The sequence below is a fragment of the Gymnoscopelus braueri genome (genome assembly GCF_963280865.1).
Source record: "Gymnoscopelus braueri genome assembly, chromosome: 10".
Classification (NCBI taxonomy): domain Eukaryota; kingdom Metazoa; phylum Chordata; class Actinopteri; order Myctophiformes; family Myctophidae; genus Gymnoscopelus; species Gymnoscopelus braueri.
The window spans coordinates 25,695,853-25,713,397 of record NC_137611.1 but is presented as its reverse complement, the minus strand read 5'-3'; the positions used below and the strand labels follow the sequence as shown (position 1 = coordinate 25,713,397).

Genomic DNA, 17,545 nt, shown 5'->3' with positions numbered 1-17,545 from the left:
TAAGAATGGGATCGATACGTTCAGAATGATTTGGTGCATCCAAGTTTCAGATCATACGTACAGAATGTACGTATACCATATTTACAGCATAATACAGTACTGTATACATTTATATATATGAGTTATATGTATGTTTACTAGTGTTGTTTACAAATAGTTAGCACATTTGTAAACCTCCAGAGCAGAGATCTCACTGAGACAATATTATAAAATGACTAACGCTAAAAACAAAGGTAAACGGTTTCCTTATTGTGAGGGATTGCCGTATGGTGGTCCGTAATGTAAATAGCTTACAGGAAAGCAGTCTACAACAAGACACAGCTAATTATATTCTTCAAAACCACCACATTGTTAAAGGTCTGCTCTGTATCCTTAGAAACTTCTCTTCTGTGCATATTCTCCAATTAGTTTGTGGGAGTTGTCTATTTATTTTTGAATACTGCACAAGCTAGGCCTTTGATTTGCAAATACTGCCTCCAGTCTAAGAGCATATGCTTTCATTTTGAAAAAAAGTTAATTACGTTTTCTGTTCCTTTTGTAACATTACTGTTTAATGTTCAGCGTTTGTTAAGTTATGTTGAAATGACTTAACAATTATCAATTCAAACAAACCCAAACATTTTCAATAGTCAGACATTGCAACACATTTTACAAAAGGAAAAACAAAAGTAGTTTATTCGTGATAGGTCTCTTACACATCACTGAACTAAATTGGAATTACTGTAAGCAAGGCTTTTTTTTTATTGAATTCAAACTCATACTAAGAGAGTTCTAAACATGATCAGTTACCCACAAATGCAATATTTTGCATGTTGTAGCTTGTGTGGCTTACTTTCTGGAGGAACTCTGACTTTGTGTGGACACCCAGACAAACTCCTGTGGTGCGGATAGAGACCAGTTACATGACCAGTGCCATCACAGCCGGGAGTCGGGCACTTGATATCCTTCTTATCTGTCCGTGGTGAATCTGTGGACACAGTAAAAAACAAACAGACAAAAACATTTGATTGGCTAAATTGACTCATTGTACTTTTATATTTGAGTGAATGTACTTTCCAAAAAGGTGGAAATGACCAGAAAATTATATATATAAAAGAAGAGCTTCACTCTGAAAGGTTAGAGCAATTATGGGGGTGATTTTTTTTACCTATTGTTCATTGCTCAATATGAATGAATAATAATAATAATTACACTCTCTGAAAGGCTTCTAGCAAAGTTCTTGAGTTATGAAATTAATTCAGTCATTTTGTCAGAGCTAGAGAATCCTTTTAGTTTTTTCTTTTCAAATAAATGCCCCCTGTTGGAAAGAAACTATTCAAATGCACTTGTATACATTCTTACTGTATACATTCCAGTATGTAACATATTGTCCATAACTCCATCTGGCTTGAAATATCATGCAAAGCCAGATAGTTTTTTTCTGAACTGCATCTATTAATCTGTCATTTTAGTTAAGGCCACAGTTCAACACAGAGTATTCACTTCTTAATGCCCATCCATCGAAAGATTACATCTAGGATTACACATTTAGCTGCAGTCATTTGAAGAATCAGAGGAAAATATGAGAGGTACTTTATGAGGATTTAAGACTTACGGTCATGGTTAAATATCTACAGTTGTTTATTCCTATCAAAATCCAATATAATGAGTTGTAGCAATACCAACAGGAAACTTTTTACTTTTAAAATTTTGAGTCTGGTTATTTACTACTTCACTTGCTGCCAAATGGTTTTAGTATTAAAGAGGATTTCCTCCCTCTAATTTCCCTGAGTATGGTGCTCTTATTCCTTTTTTTCTGTTTTCCAGCAACCAGCCACCTAAATCACAAGTGGTCAATTTGATGTTTATATTAGATTAACACGGTACATTATTTCTGAGTGAAACCCTTAATGTGTCCATGCTTATGACCCTAAGTGAAACTATACATTTATTTCCCAGCTAAACTGAAATACAGTCATGCAGTAGCGAGATCAAAAGAAAAGGAAAAAAAGATGCCATGGAGGAATTATCATATCACACCTGAATCACATCACAAGTACAATACATCGCATCACTTGTACATCTTTTAGTGAAGTATGTGTGTACCTCCATGGTAGTTCAGTCTGCTCTCCAGGTCCATCATTCTCTGGTGTCTCCTCTCATTGGTCATCTGCTCCAGCAGGAATCTATCCATCTCCCTGTAGGCGTGGTGCAGGACCTGCCTTTGCTCAGACTGCAGGACCATGGCCTGCTCTAGTAGGCTGAAGTTAACTCTCCCCCGGCCCATTTCAATGGCCCTGTCCTGGAGGCTCTGGGTCCAGCCCTCGTGCCGGGGCGGCCTCTCCACCTCCGGCTCCCCCTCACTGTCCTCCTCCATTGGGGGTGGCCTGTACATAAGGGCCTCAGCCTGGTAAAGGCTTGCTCGACTCATGGGAACACCTACATCTGACTCGAGGACTTCTCTCATGTGCTGGCTGCTCCGTCCCGATGGGTCTTCTGAGGGTCTGGAGGGACTGCTGTTGGAGTCGTTCACCCTGGCAGACAGAGATAGAGGCTCCCACTCATCCTCCTGGCTGTCTCCATATGGGCTCCCCTGAGGCGATAAACTACACGTAACGCTCATCCTGTCCTGACTTTGGTCTTCTTCTTCATTAGCGAGCTCCCCCTCCTCTGCCTCCACCAGTGCTCTTTGAGATACGTCGGCCTCAAACTGCGGAGAATCATCTGATCGAACTTCAGACCACCCAAGAGGATCATGGGACTTTGCCGCTGTGTCGTGGAACCCATTTCTGTTGGCCACTCCATTAACAGCGTTCAAGTCTCCATCTACAGTAGTAACAAAAACAACAACACTAATTATTCAATTGTGTTTTCACGCCTCAGACGTGCTGTGTTCTTATGCGACCACTTCGGTACTCGGGAGGATAAGACTTGTATGTCCTAAGCAAGTGGTTTCTTCATCTCCTGCAAATCCATTTAAGGCTTCATATTTTTTGTCACTTTTCATAGGTAATATGTTGCAAAAAGTATTTTTTTCTATTAAGAAGATTTACAAGAATACATGCTGTAATAATAAATAAAAAAAATAATAGTATGGCCAGCAGCCAAAAGATTACCAAAGCAAAGCGTCATCTATTTTGCTGACAATATGTGACCATTTCTTACACTGGATGACTATAAAAACCTGGAGATGAAGAACAAGATTGTTTTAGTTATCTTTTCTTCTTTAATGTTTTCAATCAGAGTGCAACATCACTAATTTGAATTCAGAATAACCAGATTAACCATGGATCTCCAGTGCTGTGCCAACAGAAAATCAGTAGCTGTGTGCGTATATTAACCACATAAACCCTCACATCCCTATTCTGGGCATATCATAATAGGTGAACATTCAAGCTCTGCTAGAAGAAAGGAGGGGGGACCCCAGACAACCGAAGTATATGGTGTTTATGTGGTTAACTGTAAGATAAGCTGTTAAATGTGGCTATGCGTTAAAAAGCCTGTTTAACATTAATACCTGGAACGCATCTGTGTCACTTTAGATTTATTTGGCTATTCAAAAATAGCAGATATACAAGCTCATAGCGCGGCACCGAGTGCTAAATTAGGATTTTGATTTTTTTAAAGAATCGCCTCAGGTCTTAATGGGTTAAAACCAATATTTATTTCTAGGGATGAGAAGAAAATCTGTATATAACCCAATAACGCATTAAAAGTCATAAATAAAATAAGCTATACAAGAGGCTTGGTATACTGTCCCAATGGAATAACATCATTAATAGCTTATCTTATTTTTTATTTTTTTTCGCTAATTTCTGTCAACGGTATTTGGATGACACACTATGATATATATGCTATAATCAATTCAATTCACATGCTAATTTAATGTATACTCATTTTGTTTGCACTGATCCGGGGCCTTCCATTTTTCAGTGGAAATCCATAAATCCAATGAGCCACAAGATTGTGTGAATCCGTTTGAATGGCAAGTCTGATCATAGACAGTGACACCACTGATTATGTTCAATCAAAGTTAGTAATTAACAATGGAAAGCTATCATCTGGATTGATTCAACATCGTAGTGAAATTAATCTCACTTGATCAAAAAAAATCATTCAAACTTATGCTGTGTTAAGACTGGCTCTTTGGACCACAAGATATTTAGACCAATATAAGCATAAAGCAGACTATACAGTTTGTTTATCTTCTCAAGTGGCAAGACGTCAAACCAAGAGTATCCCACAGACCAGTTCGGGTTTTTATAGGTCCGGATAGATTTTGAGATCACACACCACCGACATTATCAGGCTGCAACTTATTGCTCTAAAGAGCTTTTAATATGACATAAATGGGCATAATAAAATGGCAAACCACTTTTGCATGACTTCCTAGCCTATTGTGTATCATGGACCTTTAATTGTTGCATTTGTTTCATTATGCACCTATCAACTAGTTATAGGTGCATTTTTCTTTGACAACATGAAATAATTCAATGACAATTACCATGAGCAAAATGAAGTATCCATTTCCCCAGTGGTAAATATATTTGTACAACAGGTGTTATCTAAAGATAGCCCCTAAAGATAACTCCTGGTCAATGAAAAATTCATGACAGTTACACTTAGTTATAATCAGTAGGGCGGCCATCATAGTCTTGTGTTTCATTCAGATGGATACATAGGGCCTGATACAGTCACACACAGACACATGCAAGCACATGATGCACATGTGCGCACACACATCACACAAGCGTCCGCGCATGCATGCACACACACACGCACGTGCACACGCACGTGCACACGCACGCGCACACACGCACGCACACACACACACGCACACACACACATGCACGCACGCACTCACGCATGCACACACAACACACACACTCACTTAAGTGCAATGAAAAGAGATTGAGGGAAGAAAAAAATTTGAATCCCTCTGGTGTTTTGTGTGTTGGAACAGGTGAACGGTTTGTACTCCAGAATAGCCATTACCAGCTCTCTGCAGCAGGACTGGAGTTGGCTGTGGTTGAACACAGTGTGGCTCAACCAAATGACACGCTTATTTTTCTCTTTTTGTTCAATGCAGATATGACCACCAGCATCCCACTGTAAAATTCTTTGTTTCCAACCCACTTATGCCACAATGCCACTTCTAGTAAAAAACTAAACAAAAACAAAAAATCCTCCCAAATCTGACAGTGGTACGAAAAATAGGTCTATGTATTTAAGTTAACACAGTCATTTCCTCAAAGTGATTTGATGCGATGAATGTATGGAATTTTACATTCAGCAAAAGCTTTATTAAAATGTATTCCATGGTATATAAGGTTTATGAAAAGTAAGATCAAAAGCTATGTTCAAAAGCTAAAACTAAACTAAACTACCTAGAACTTAGAAAAAACAGGAAGGAAAACTGATACTACACGGATAACTGTAATGTAATATGAACCCAGGAAGCAAATATAAATTCCATTTCCAATGAATCCACACAATTCAGTGAGCTACTCTTCTGGTCCATTTAACTACACACATGTGTACTATAATGAGCTGTAGACATTATGCCTAATTATGTATTAGACTGTGTTAGAGAGCCTAACAAAAGCTTTTGAAAGGGACAATTACGTTTGTTGCTTAGTTACATCGTTAAAAATATACCAAATAAGTGCAGATTATAGTGGGTGAGAATGCACATGTAAACCAGGGGCATTGTTGCCAAAATGCACAAAATTCAATTCATTAGAAAATAGACATGTTTACCTTTGAAAAAGACAACGCTTTAACTTGAAATGACCATTTAACTGTTGTTGATGACATTAACGTGTAGCTATGCAAAATCCCAGCTGTAGGAATATAATCCTGCCCACAACGGTAGTGCTCTCATTTGGTGTCTGCTCATTTGCTGCGTATAATGTGCAACTTTAATATAAATCAATTAAAGAAAATGAAATAAACTTTCATTCAAATTAAAGTGAACCAACGTGCTCACCCTTTCAATTTTTCCATTCCATGCATCCATTCAATGGATTTGGAATGGCTATTCAAAAAAGACAGATACGGGGCCAAAATCTGGCCTCATCAAAAGGGGAGGGTATACCCATGCCAAAAATATCATGGTAGATCAGCTGTCAAAACTTCAATTTGAGGACGTGAGACACAACTAATGTGGACCCAGCAGTGTAGTCTTTCACTTCCAGTGCACAATGACTGTGGCTGCTGGCTGGTGGCAGAGGGAGGGAAATATGAATGCAACAGATGGGATTTTAAAATTCAGCGTCAATTGTTCATCAAAACAGACAAAACAACAGGACATCTGTTTACCTGCTGGAGTGTCAATGTTCCTCAGCTCTTCTTTGTCCTGTGGTGCTGCCAGGTCTTCGCTGTCCTCCTCACACGCCTCGCTGGGGCTGTAGTGACGGGGCTTCATCAGCAGGGACTTTCTCTTGTTGACAGGGGCGCCTTGCACCCCTTCCTGGGCACTCCTCTTCCAAGCTATGGGCCCATATGGGCTGGAGAATGGACGGAAAGATCAATAGGTCAGTTGAAGCCCCAGTGGTTGGTAGATCTCACCGTTGGCTCATTTGAAAGTTCTGACAAGCTGGATTTGTGTCTCTCAGTTAATGAGTGCTTTTGTTCGAATTGGAGAATTGCTGCAAAAACTGGAGATTACTCTTTTTTTTTTGCGACATGATTGCATGATGATTGATATTTTGGAAACAAAACAAAAAACAGTGATGTCTGGAAAATCTGAATTATCTTAGGAAAGTTACTTTAAAGGTAGGGTAAGTGATATTTTTTGGTTAAAACAAAAAGTATTTTGTTAAAAGGTTAAAATACTATATTCTGATAGTAATCATTGCTATAGAGTGTTTTTTCAGTAACAGATGTCTCCCTGTCTCTCCAGCTCTTTAATAAACAGAAAATACATTTTTCGGTAGGTGTCAAAATCTCAGCCAATCAGGAGAAAGTACCAATTTTTTATCTTAATTTGTATAGTGTTCCAGTTCCAATTTTGTCTGCTCATTTCTTAGTGTCATCACTTCCCATTTCACTTGTTTAATCTGTATCCTGATTGAGTTCTCTGTCCTGGTTGGATAAAATTGGAAATGAAACTGAAACTGAAACGAAAATGCATTTTCTGTTTAATAAAGAGGTCGAGAGACAAGGAGACTCCTAACAAACACTCTATAGCAATGAGTACTATCAGAATATACAGCTATTTAACAATTATTTTAACCAACGCAAATCACTTACCCTACCTTTAAGTATTTTGTATGAATTATATTGTGCAAAAACTTGCATTGTTGTACGCTCTAGTACACACTCTGAAATTCTCAAGACTTAGTTCATTTTTGTTTAACAGGTTGGTGAAGGTCTGTTTTGTTTTCTTGGTATGATTGTGGACAAGCATTAATAAAGCTGGGAACTGTTCCCTCAGCGTTCATTTTTTACAATGAGGTCATAAACTTTTACCTTGAAGTCTCAGTGATGCAGTCAGCCAGCACTGTAAATAAGAATGGAGAAAGGACAGGTAAACAATCTTGTTTGCATTTCCACTACAGGGCATCACTCAGGCACTGTGGGATTCAATAGAGGCATGTTGCTAAACAGAGGGTCCAGGGCTGATAAATTCCGACTATCTAGGGAGAAATGTTTTATGTACATCAAACAATAATGATTAATAATGGTTGTTTTTGATCAAGCAGCCCAATCTGATCACATCGTAGATCACAAAGAGGTGGTTGCCCACCCATGCTGTAGATTTTTTAAATGTGCACACAATTGAACAGCATCCTTTTTAGCTTCTTATTAAATTAAAATTTCCTGAAACTTACTGTAAAAGTGTAAACCAATTAAATGTCAAATACTTTGTCATTTGACATATAGAAAACAATAGCTGTTCTACAAGCTCACAAGTAGATCTGATATTTTCTCTATTTAGAAAAAAGCAAGGTTGTAATTCAACTCTGCAAGTGTAAAAATGGCCACATTCACAAAGGTAAATTAAGGGTTTTGCAGTGCATAGATGTGAAGGTTTCTTCTTGCATTTACAAAGCCATCAGCTATGATCAGATGAAGGATCGTGGGGGAGGGGCTTCTTTATTGATCTGAAAAGCTTCTCATTCAATCTCCGTGTTCTCTGGGAGACCAACAGTAGCTCATCCTTTGACGGCTTTGACAACATGATCTAAAAGGGTAAATCGATTTTCCCAGAGGCCCATGCAAATCTCATTCACAGGTTTCACCCTACTCCCATGAAGCACAACCAATAATAACGCTTCCATGAATTTCCCAGACATGGTAATAGCTCCAGCATACGCAGGCGGGCCTCAGAGGCCCTGAACACTTGCATAATGACATACCCAGTCTAGAGGTTTTCAATCACACAATATAGATGCACTCCTTAACTAATTTGAGCCAGTGTTCCAATTTAATGAAGTTATTCCCCTCTGAATAATGTAATGGCAATGCAGCGCTCTTCAAACTGGCGAGATAATACATAAACCTGACAGTTGTAAAGTTGGATTGTTGTTGAACTGATACCCCTGAGCCATATCGGTAAGTGGACTGTGTGTGTGTGTGTGTGTGTGTGTGTGTGTGTGTGTGTGTGTGTGTGTGTGTGTGTGTGTGTGTGTGTGTGTGTGTGTGTGTGTGTGTGTGTGTGTGTGTGTGTGTGTGTGTGTGTGTGTGTGTGCGTGCGTGCGTGCACGCACACACGTGTGTTTGCATACTGTATGTTGGCGACAAGTATGTGTACGAATGGGTGTGTAGTTAAAAACTTAGCTAAACATGACAACCACTATACTCACCAGTGCTTCTGTTACATGTTTGAAGCGTGTTGTCCTCGCCATCAGAATCCATCTATAAATAGAGCACAAGATTAGTGAATCAATACGTTACTGAATCTGTAAATACCACCTTGTAATTTTTGCCCACACTGTTAGTTGCACTAATGTACAATTGTATTATGGTATGTGTATACCTTACTGCACATTCTATAAATCTAGATACTAACACATTCTGCACATTGCCCACTTTTTTTATCTGCTGAATTAGCTTTTACCTGTACTATTGCCAGCTTTATTTGTATCTGTATACCTTTCTTTTTCTTATTTTTTATTACATCCAGTATTCTCATTACTACTATCTTGTTGTTACATTGTGTTGTTGTTAGCACAGTCTTGCAGAACATGCCACACCAACATTTTGCTGCTTGTACCTGGATGAGTGACAAATAAAACCCTCTTGAATTTAATTCAAGTCTGTATGTTTTCTATTATTTTAAATTGACTAAATTTTGGGTTGGACAATTGTGTTAGATAGCTTCTTGATTATTGGTGGATTTGTCAAATATTAGGGGCCATTCAGAAACAGACATTCATTATTTGGGAGGACCACAATTTATATGAACCAAAACAGTAGATACCGTATAATGTTGAGTTTTCTGTATTTTGGATTACCCATGAAAACATCACAAAACCACTACATATCCAATAGCATGCTAATGCATGCGGCGGCGACACAAAAAACAAAATAAATAAATAAACTTTCAAAGGTGAGAAACACACCATAATAATCTAAAATGATAATATTTAAGTGCAGACTACGCCTCACAGCATGTGTTTAGACCAAAATAGTTAGCTAAAATCCATCCACTCTCCCTGGCCATCCATTGCTTGTGGATCCCAAATAAAACCTATTAGACATAATTATTCTAGGCTGATGGCGGTGTATTGTGATCACAGGGCCAGTGAAACCTGTGAGTCATAGGATATGCTGTTACTTTTCCCTGGTAATGGGAAACATGACTCCTCTCTCTCGTTTGCTGTTGTGATTGAAGGCACTGACCTGTCATACATTTATAATAGGGGAGCAGGTGTGGCAGTGATGGACCTTAATTTCCTTTAATAAACCTTTTATGTGCCACACTCTTAATGCCACGCCGGGCCCTCAGAGGTCCTGCTCATAATAGGTTCATTACTTTTGATTACTAGAGCCTATTGAGACAAACAACTCCCAAACACTATAGATTACATTCTGTAAAAACTAATGTACCTCATCAGTTCGGAACGCTTTTCCCTCACAAACATTCTGCAACTTTGTGCACGGGTTTCTATATAACTTTGACGTTATGAACAAAAACTGTGCGTTACTTACATGCTACATCCTATTCAATTGACGTGTATACTCATTATAAGATATCATCAGACAGTATATTGCTTATCTGTTATAGATATCATACAACTCTCATTATGTAAACGTGTTGACTTGTGTTTAAAAAACAGTAACACATCCAAAATGTTTATCATGAAACATTGACATAAACACGCGAGCATTGTGAGCTTGTAGATCTGCTATTTTCACTATTACTGAAGATTTCCGAAATAGAAAACAGTAGCGGTTTTGGACATACAAGCTTTATACCCGACAGTGACAATATAAAGGGTCCCAGATCTTCCTTTAGTCTTTCTGTCCCATGCCTGTCCAACAAATGAAACAGATGTGTATGGTTTTGAAGGTGGTTAGGGTGCATGTTCAACTAATGTTCAATGATACTTTGACAGTATAATACCTAGAGCTACTGTATACTGAATTCCATGTATAATTTCGGGTCTGGGGACAAAAATAAAGCCTTTCTCATGTAAACACATTTTCTACTGTTAAAGGACAACTTTGTCTTTTTACAACTAGCCGGGTTATTTCATTAGTTTGTAATGATAATAATTAAAAGATGAGTGTTAAAAAAATCATGTATTGCTTTCTATCGCTTTTGAATGATTTAGGGATTTTTAACTGGTGGCGGGGGCATTCGATCCATTGGTAAATAGTCATGAACGCAGCCTCCGATTTCCGTGAAACTTTGTACGCACATCCCCACTAGGCCAAGGAAGAAATACCACCGTACATTTTTCAAATTAGCCTCATGGTGGCGCTGTAACAGGCAGATTGTTTTTGGCATAACTTATAGGCCAAAACCTAACCCTTTTTTTTAACACTCATCTTTTAATTATTATCATTACAAACTAATAAAATAACCCTTGTTGTAAAAAAACAAAGTTGTCCTTTAAGGGGATGATGGACCCTTAATGGTTCTTGACAAACTGAAGGCTATATCTAGTTAGTCAAATACAGAATCATAAATAAAGGAACAACAAAGTGCAACAAGGTGCAATAATGGATACTCCTAACACGGTAATATGGAGAGCTACTATGACGTTTGACTGAGGGTTTACAAAGTAAGAACAAATAGATACATTCAGCCAGGGTCAAACATAAGCTTTTATTTGATATTCTCTCCACAGTCTGACTAGAAACTTTATCTGATCCTTGACACAGAATAATACATATAATTGCTGCAAAGTGCCAAATATAAGGCTTAAAATGAAATACTGTTTGGTTATATAAAAGTGGAAAAGAAATTCCTTGATACTCAATCTACCAATCTAATCATCCAAGACCTGAGAAGCACAAGGTCAAATGAGGCAGTGCATTGTTATGATCCAAGAATTAAACCTATATATGAGGTTTCCTGATTGAGCAACGCCCAGCATCACTGCATGAAAAGCACAGTCAGCAGCATCAGCTGTAGTGTATACAGTCCACCAACCACCCACATCTTTGCATAAGTATAAACAATCTCAGTTTGGGATCACTGCAGTCAGGGGAGCACTGACCCTCACCTACTAAACATGCTACTTATCCAAAACATGCATTAGTCATAAGCTTTAGAGATGCAGGGTTACTTATGCTTTCACACACATACATTTTAGGCAATACTGTTATTTCTGATAACAGAGAAAAACTAAAAGTATACAATAAATATACAATACAACAAATATTTATATTACCTTACATTACTTTGATTTAGAATAACTTTATGTCCCAGGCATGGCATGAAAGTACTTACCTTTGATTGTAGTTTTCCAAGCGCTGTGTAGGACAAACAGCCAGACCCACAGTGTCCACCTTGGTTGATGTGTTCACAACTCTTAGCTCTCAGGACCTGAGCGCGTAACTCATTCTCTGTAATAAAATCACGTCACACACATATATAAATCTCTGTCGTGGCATGGATAAAATTGTGCATTACAATTTGTCTCTTCCAATTTACTTTTTTCGCCTGCAAACAATAATTGCCGTCAGTTTATGGCAAATCAATTGGATCATTCTAAAGCTCCTTCCCACCTATTTTATTAGCGTTATCTTTTGTTGTTGTTGCTGCTGTTTCAGCCATTGGCTGTGAACATGCAGTTAGAAACGGAGGGAAGCAACGTAATAAAAGCTCACATGGAATAAGGAACAAGATGCAAATTGATTGCTTGACAGAGATCAAATTGCTTGCCTCTAATTAATACAAAACATCCAAGAGGGAAAACAAGGATGAACAACAATGAGTACATTAAGCCTCTTCACTTCACAGATCTTATTAAGGAATTATTTATTTCCGTTAGCTTTGAATAAAAAAAAGTAAAAATAAATAAATAAATCCACCTTCTTAATTATAGCCCTCATAGCATTTCCACCAGAAAAAAAGGGAGGGGGGGGGCTGAATGTCATTAGCATAAGAAAAAAAAGATACGTCTATTTGCGTCGGTTCGTCATCTGCTGAATCATATATCTACTCCCCCTCCCCTTTTCCAACACAAATAGTGCATCTCAGAGGACTGTTTGACTGTGTATTGAGCAGATTTCTCAAGGGGGGGGGTGCCTGATGCTCAGGGTCTATGTGATTTTCTATGTGTTAATCTGGCTGCTAGCTGTCCTTGAGCCCAACCCATTCCCCCTAACCCCATCTGCTAGTGTTCCCACCACAGAGGAGAGAATGGGCTGTGACTTGGGGGGGGTCTTCCCAGTCCAACAGTCATGAATAACCATTGCTTCACACCATTGTCAGGGAGGGTGCTGTGCTGGATCCAAGTTGAGATATAGTGGAGGCCGAGGATGTTGAGACATCTGTGAAATACCTTTAAAATACTACCGCTAGCATGACTATGTCCAATTCAGTGGCCGATTGGACATTTTATGGAAGTGCTGCTATTATTATTCTTTTTTTTCACAATGGTGTATTAATACTGTGCAACTGCTGTGGATATTCACCATTGACCTTGAATCATTTTGTCCTCTTGTTCCCAGCTTATCCATGCACTTGGGACACTCTCATGTAATTAACACAGACATTATTGTGATAGAGCAAAACTCGATGGTACTATACTGATACTTCATCTTGAAACTAATAATGCAGGCCAGCGTAGGAAAAGTAAGATTTTGAAGACCATAAAATTAATTACATTGTTTGCATTTCCTTTAGATAGGGGCCCAGGCACGGTGATAGAGGCAAATTAGATTACACAAAATAAGATTTCAAAATGTCAGAACCACACACTCACCCGACCAACTGTTATGATTAGATTAGTCTTTTAACATAATTACTGTCTAGGGCTGTGTGGTGGAAACAATGCATACATAAAAAAAAAAAACAGGGGCTCTATCTGAACTGATACCCATCCCTTCCTCCCTGAGCCTTTTTCTCTTAACCTTTCTTCGGCAGTATCATTTTGAATTATGGGGAACGGATGGGTGCTCTGCACAAGGTCACTGTCTGTTCCGTACCCCCACCCCCCTGCTTGTTTTTGTTTCTTTTACCACAGGCACACTGAGCGAAGGGTTAAAACTGGAATGGATTTAATTATGGAATGAATGGAATTATAATGCGCCTGCAGCAAGTTTTCCTCCTTATTTATTAAAGCAGCTGATGGGCCAGGTTTGATGAGCCACTTCTGGCATAATTGAGTCATCACACAAAGAGGGTTCCTCGCATTCAGAGTGGTTTTATCAGCAGCAAACAGACCTGATTACTGGCAATTACACTCTGATCTAGGGGAAGGAGAAAAAAGGGTAAATGTGCGGGGTAACTTCTGTGTTTATAGTTTACCCCAGGAATAATTTTCACATTAATTTTACATGCTAAGTGTTTTCTATTTCTGCATAATAAAGAGCAAAATGTAAGAGATACCAGTTTACTTTCATATTTTCTTGTAATGGATGTTTGAGGGTTATGGTAGACTGATCATTGATTCATGTGCAACATAGGTCGAGGCGCAAGGTTTGTTATCATCCACTATGCTTAGAATCAGCAAAATGTAAAGAGCGGGCAAAAGAATCAAACCGTGGGTGCCCACAGCAATATACCTCCTTGAATAGTGCTCACACCTTGCCTATGGAAACAAAGTCAAATGCTATAAACAAAGAATGAGGACTTTGCAACCTGAAATGCAAATTGTTTTCGTGTATGGATGCTGCTCAAATGCTGCTCACTAAGATCACCTTCTTACCAGAGATAATTTAGATAAACAAGTTTTTCCCAAAAGAAAATTTCTGTCTAGATTGCGAGGGAGCCATTAGATGGCCTGTGTCTAAAAAGCTAGCAGCTGGACATTAGAATAATAGCTAAGAGACGTTTTAGGGGAGGGTGGGGAATGAGGGGGGGACTCTGATTTCCAATTCATATTCAAGCTGAGCCTAAAGTGTTGACATAATCATTTCCTTTTGGATTTTGCAATGATGGATCATTGGTTATTTAAACCTATATTTTCCAATAAGACTGGAAGAGGAGGAACCGAATAATTTGGACGATACAAAGTACAATTCTAAGTCATGATCTTGTGATGATGATTAATATCAGTAAAAATGGATTCACAGCAAAAAAAACGGTCACACTGGCTCCACCTGTCCCTAAAATATTCTTTTGAGAATCCATCTAAATTATAAATGATAAAGCAAACAATTTTATGTGTGTGACACGTCATTAAAAGAAAATAATCAAGTTTGAATCAAACCTTGATTCACTGAAATAAATATACCACATGCAAAAGTATGACTGTTAGAACATATGCAAATCAATGCATCCCAAGATCAAAATAAATAAAAAAGAAAATCAATTTTCCAATAGGCTCCAATAGAGGTTCTGGATTCACAGATACATAGTCAAAATCTTGAAGTCAACTGTGATTTCAGATATAACAGCCTCACAGCTACGCAGACAGCCAAGCAAAGTGTTTGTGTCTGTTGCCAATTGAGTACTTTTATAGAGGGGGAATTGGCATCTTATCACTTCTCCAAGACTGCGATGCTTCAATAAAAGAATGCAGCACACAGAATTCTTAACAGACAATTAGGAGCCTGGCTAGCCACTATCGCTTCAATGATTTGTTATGATGGCATAACTACAGGCGAAACTTGTTATTGGACCGAGTTAGCAAGGCGCTCATAAAAGAGTCAGATGGTGACACCTTTGCTGAGGTGATTTATGAATCTTCTAATCGCTTTCCAAAGTCATCTGAAAGCCCTCCCTCTAAACTGAGTTCATCTGGAGCCGGACCACACAGAGACACCAAGTCCAGATTGTTTCTTCTGACATCAAAGAGCCAATTTCCGTTTTTTGACCAAATTTCTGGTGCTTTTAGTTCGCTTATCGTATGAAAGGGGACTAGATAATATGCTATTTTATGTATCGAATTCAATCCAAATGAAACCCAAAAATATTATAGAAAAAACAACAGATTTTTTTTTATTGCACAACTCTGTGCATCAGTGGCATAATAAATGGAATGGCAGACAATTCATCTCTTTGGCCTGTCTCCAGTATACCAAGCCACGCTCGTGTTAGTTTGTATCTTTGAATTTAGTCATGAACATGGTTTTTCAAACCTCACTAATTTGGGGACAGGTGTTTGGGGAGAAAGAAGTTCCAGCCCTGGTGTCTGTCATCTCTACAGAGTAATCCTGCCCATTGTTCCTGCCCAAGGAGGGCCTTTCATAGAGGCGGGATGCATGAATGCAACCAGGTGGTCTGTAATTTGGAGAAACGTAGTAACCGTTCGAGCTAATCCTCCCCATCACAAAAGGCAGGTCTCCTGTGCTCTGAGGCCCTCCGGGGCAAAGGGAAAAGTTTACCTCAAACACACAGTGCCTGAAAGGAGTCAGGGACTCTAGCAGTGATTCCTAATCAGATTGCGCTGAAGTGAACAGCTCGCATGGCAGCTGTAGTTTTCCCAGGGTTAATTACCTTTCACTGCTCTCTCTAAATGAGTCAGCTGTTCCTGTCATTAAACAACTCCACTCTATCTCTGCTCCTCTGTCCTCCACACATGTGTGCGGCACACATGCACGCACGCGTGTGCACACACGTAGGCGTGCGCATGTGTACACATCAACCATTGCTTGTTTTATTCCCATATTCCAAACACATACTGTACGTGATATTGTTACCAAAAAAACAAAAAAGTGGGGAAAAAGAAGATATTCAGAATAGCACAGCCACTTTGATCACTTTACGAGATGAGGGGCAGTCAATGGCTGTTGAAATAGAGGTCATTGTCCCTTTCTTTATGCTGTTACCAACATCTATTCATCTTTATGCAGATGGGATGCAGTATTCCCAATACTCTCGCACCCTGTCAAAGCAAAATAATACCAATCTGTCAAGGTCTCATTCTAGCAAGCTCCCACTCTTACTAATTGAGTGTATAAAGGAATCAAATGATCCAAATAAACTCAAACATACACACACATCATACACAGTCATGTACACACAGCCAGGCATGTGTGTGTGAAAACACATGCATGCATGTACTCATGAATGCATGGATACACACACGCGCACACATACACAAGCATGCACGTGCGCGCGCACACGCACACGCACGCACGCACACACACACACACACACACACACACACACACACACACACACACACACACACACACACACACACACACACACACACACACACACACACACACACACAGAGAGTTCAGCTCTGATATAGTTGTGCTGTCATCAATTCTGAAAAATCTGCCTGCTTACTGAGCTCAGTGGCTCAGGATGTAGGGGAGATTTAAGTGATTTTTGCCACTGTGTGGTAAAATCCCTTGGCCACCTGGATTACAAACTCTAGTCCTTTAACTCATGCCAGTATAAATCCGTGTTAACTCGGATTTACCTCTGGCATATGAATTCTCAGTCTGCATAAGCTTTGTTTGGAACGAGTTTAACATAAGTATTTCATGTGACAAAGATGCCCAATGGTGAATTCCTATTTTTTTCCCAGAAATTTATACGGGGAAAAATAGCTAGAAACTGTTGTAATTCCGCTAACAGGAGTAACCTTAATCAGAGTTCTATTACATTCGTGAAGTACGGCCCACAAGCATCCATTCAGAGCAAGGAGAAAGTGTGCGCATGAGTTGTGAAATCCATGTCACCATGGCAATGGATATAAACGCAGAGCTGTATGTGGTCAAGAGTGCAATCAGATTCCATATAGCAAGATTTTCGCTTTGCGTATTGTTATTTGCTCAGTTGTTCAAACACATGCCCTGGTCTGATATCAAAGAGATCATGATAAAATAATATATGGCATGAGCAGCCTATAGAGGGTCTAAATTAAGTATTATCCAATATCCATTCAATCTCCTCAAATACACACTCAACACACACACGCACACACTTCTAGGATAGCAGAGTTAAGCCTGACTATTTTGTACTTAAAAGGTTAGCAGGGCT

At 39.0% G+C, this 17,545-nt stretch overlaps 1 protein-coding gene across 1 annotated transcript in view; it reads right to left on the bottom strand.

Moving 5' to 3' along the window:
- Positions 1-17,545, bottom strand: part of st18 (ST18 C2H2C-type zinc finger transcription factor) — a gene marked incomplete at its 5' end in the record, with an annotated part of 45,963 nt that overhangs the window by 11,861 nt on the left and 16,557 nt on the right. Inside the window, 6 exons of the mRNA XM_080440086.1 lie at positions 833-967; positions 2,086-2,805; positions 6,301-6,488; positions 7,453-7,483; positions 8,790-8,841; positions 11,888-12,003. Of these exons, the coding sequence (XP_080296212.1) occupies positions 833-967; positions 2,086-2,805; positions 6,301-6,488; positions 7,453-7,483; positions 8,790-8,841; positions 11,888-12,003 (1,242 nt within the window). The remainder of the gene's footprint in view (positions 1-832; positions 968-2,085; positions 2,806-6,300; positions 6,489-7,452; positions 7,484-8,789; positions 8,842-11,887; positions 12,004-17,545) is intronic.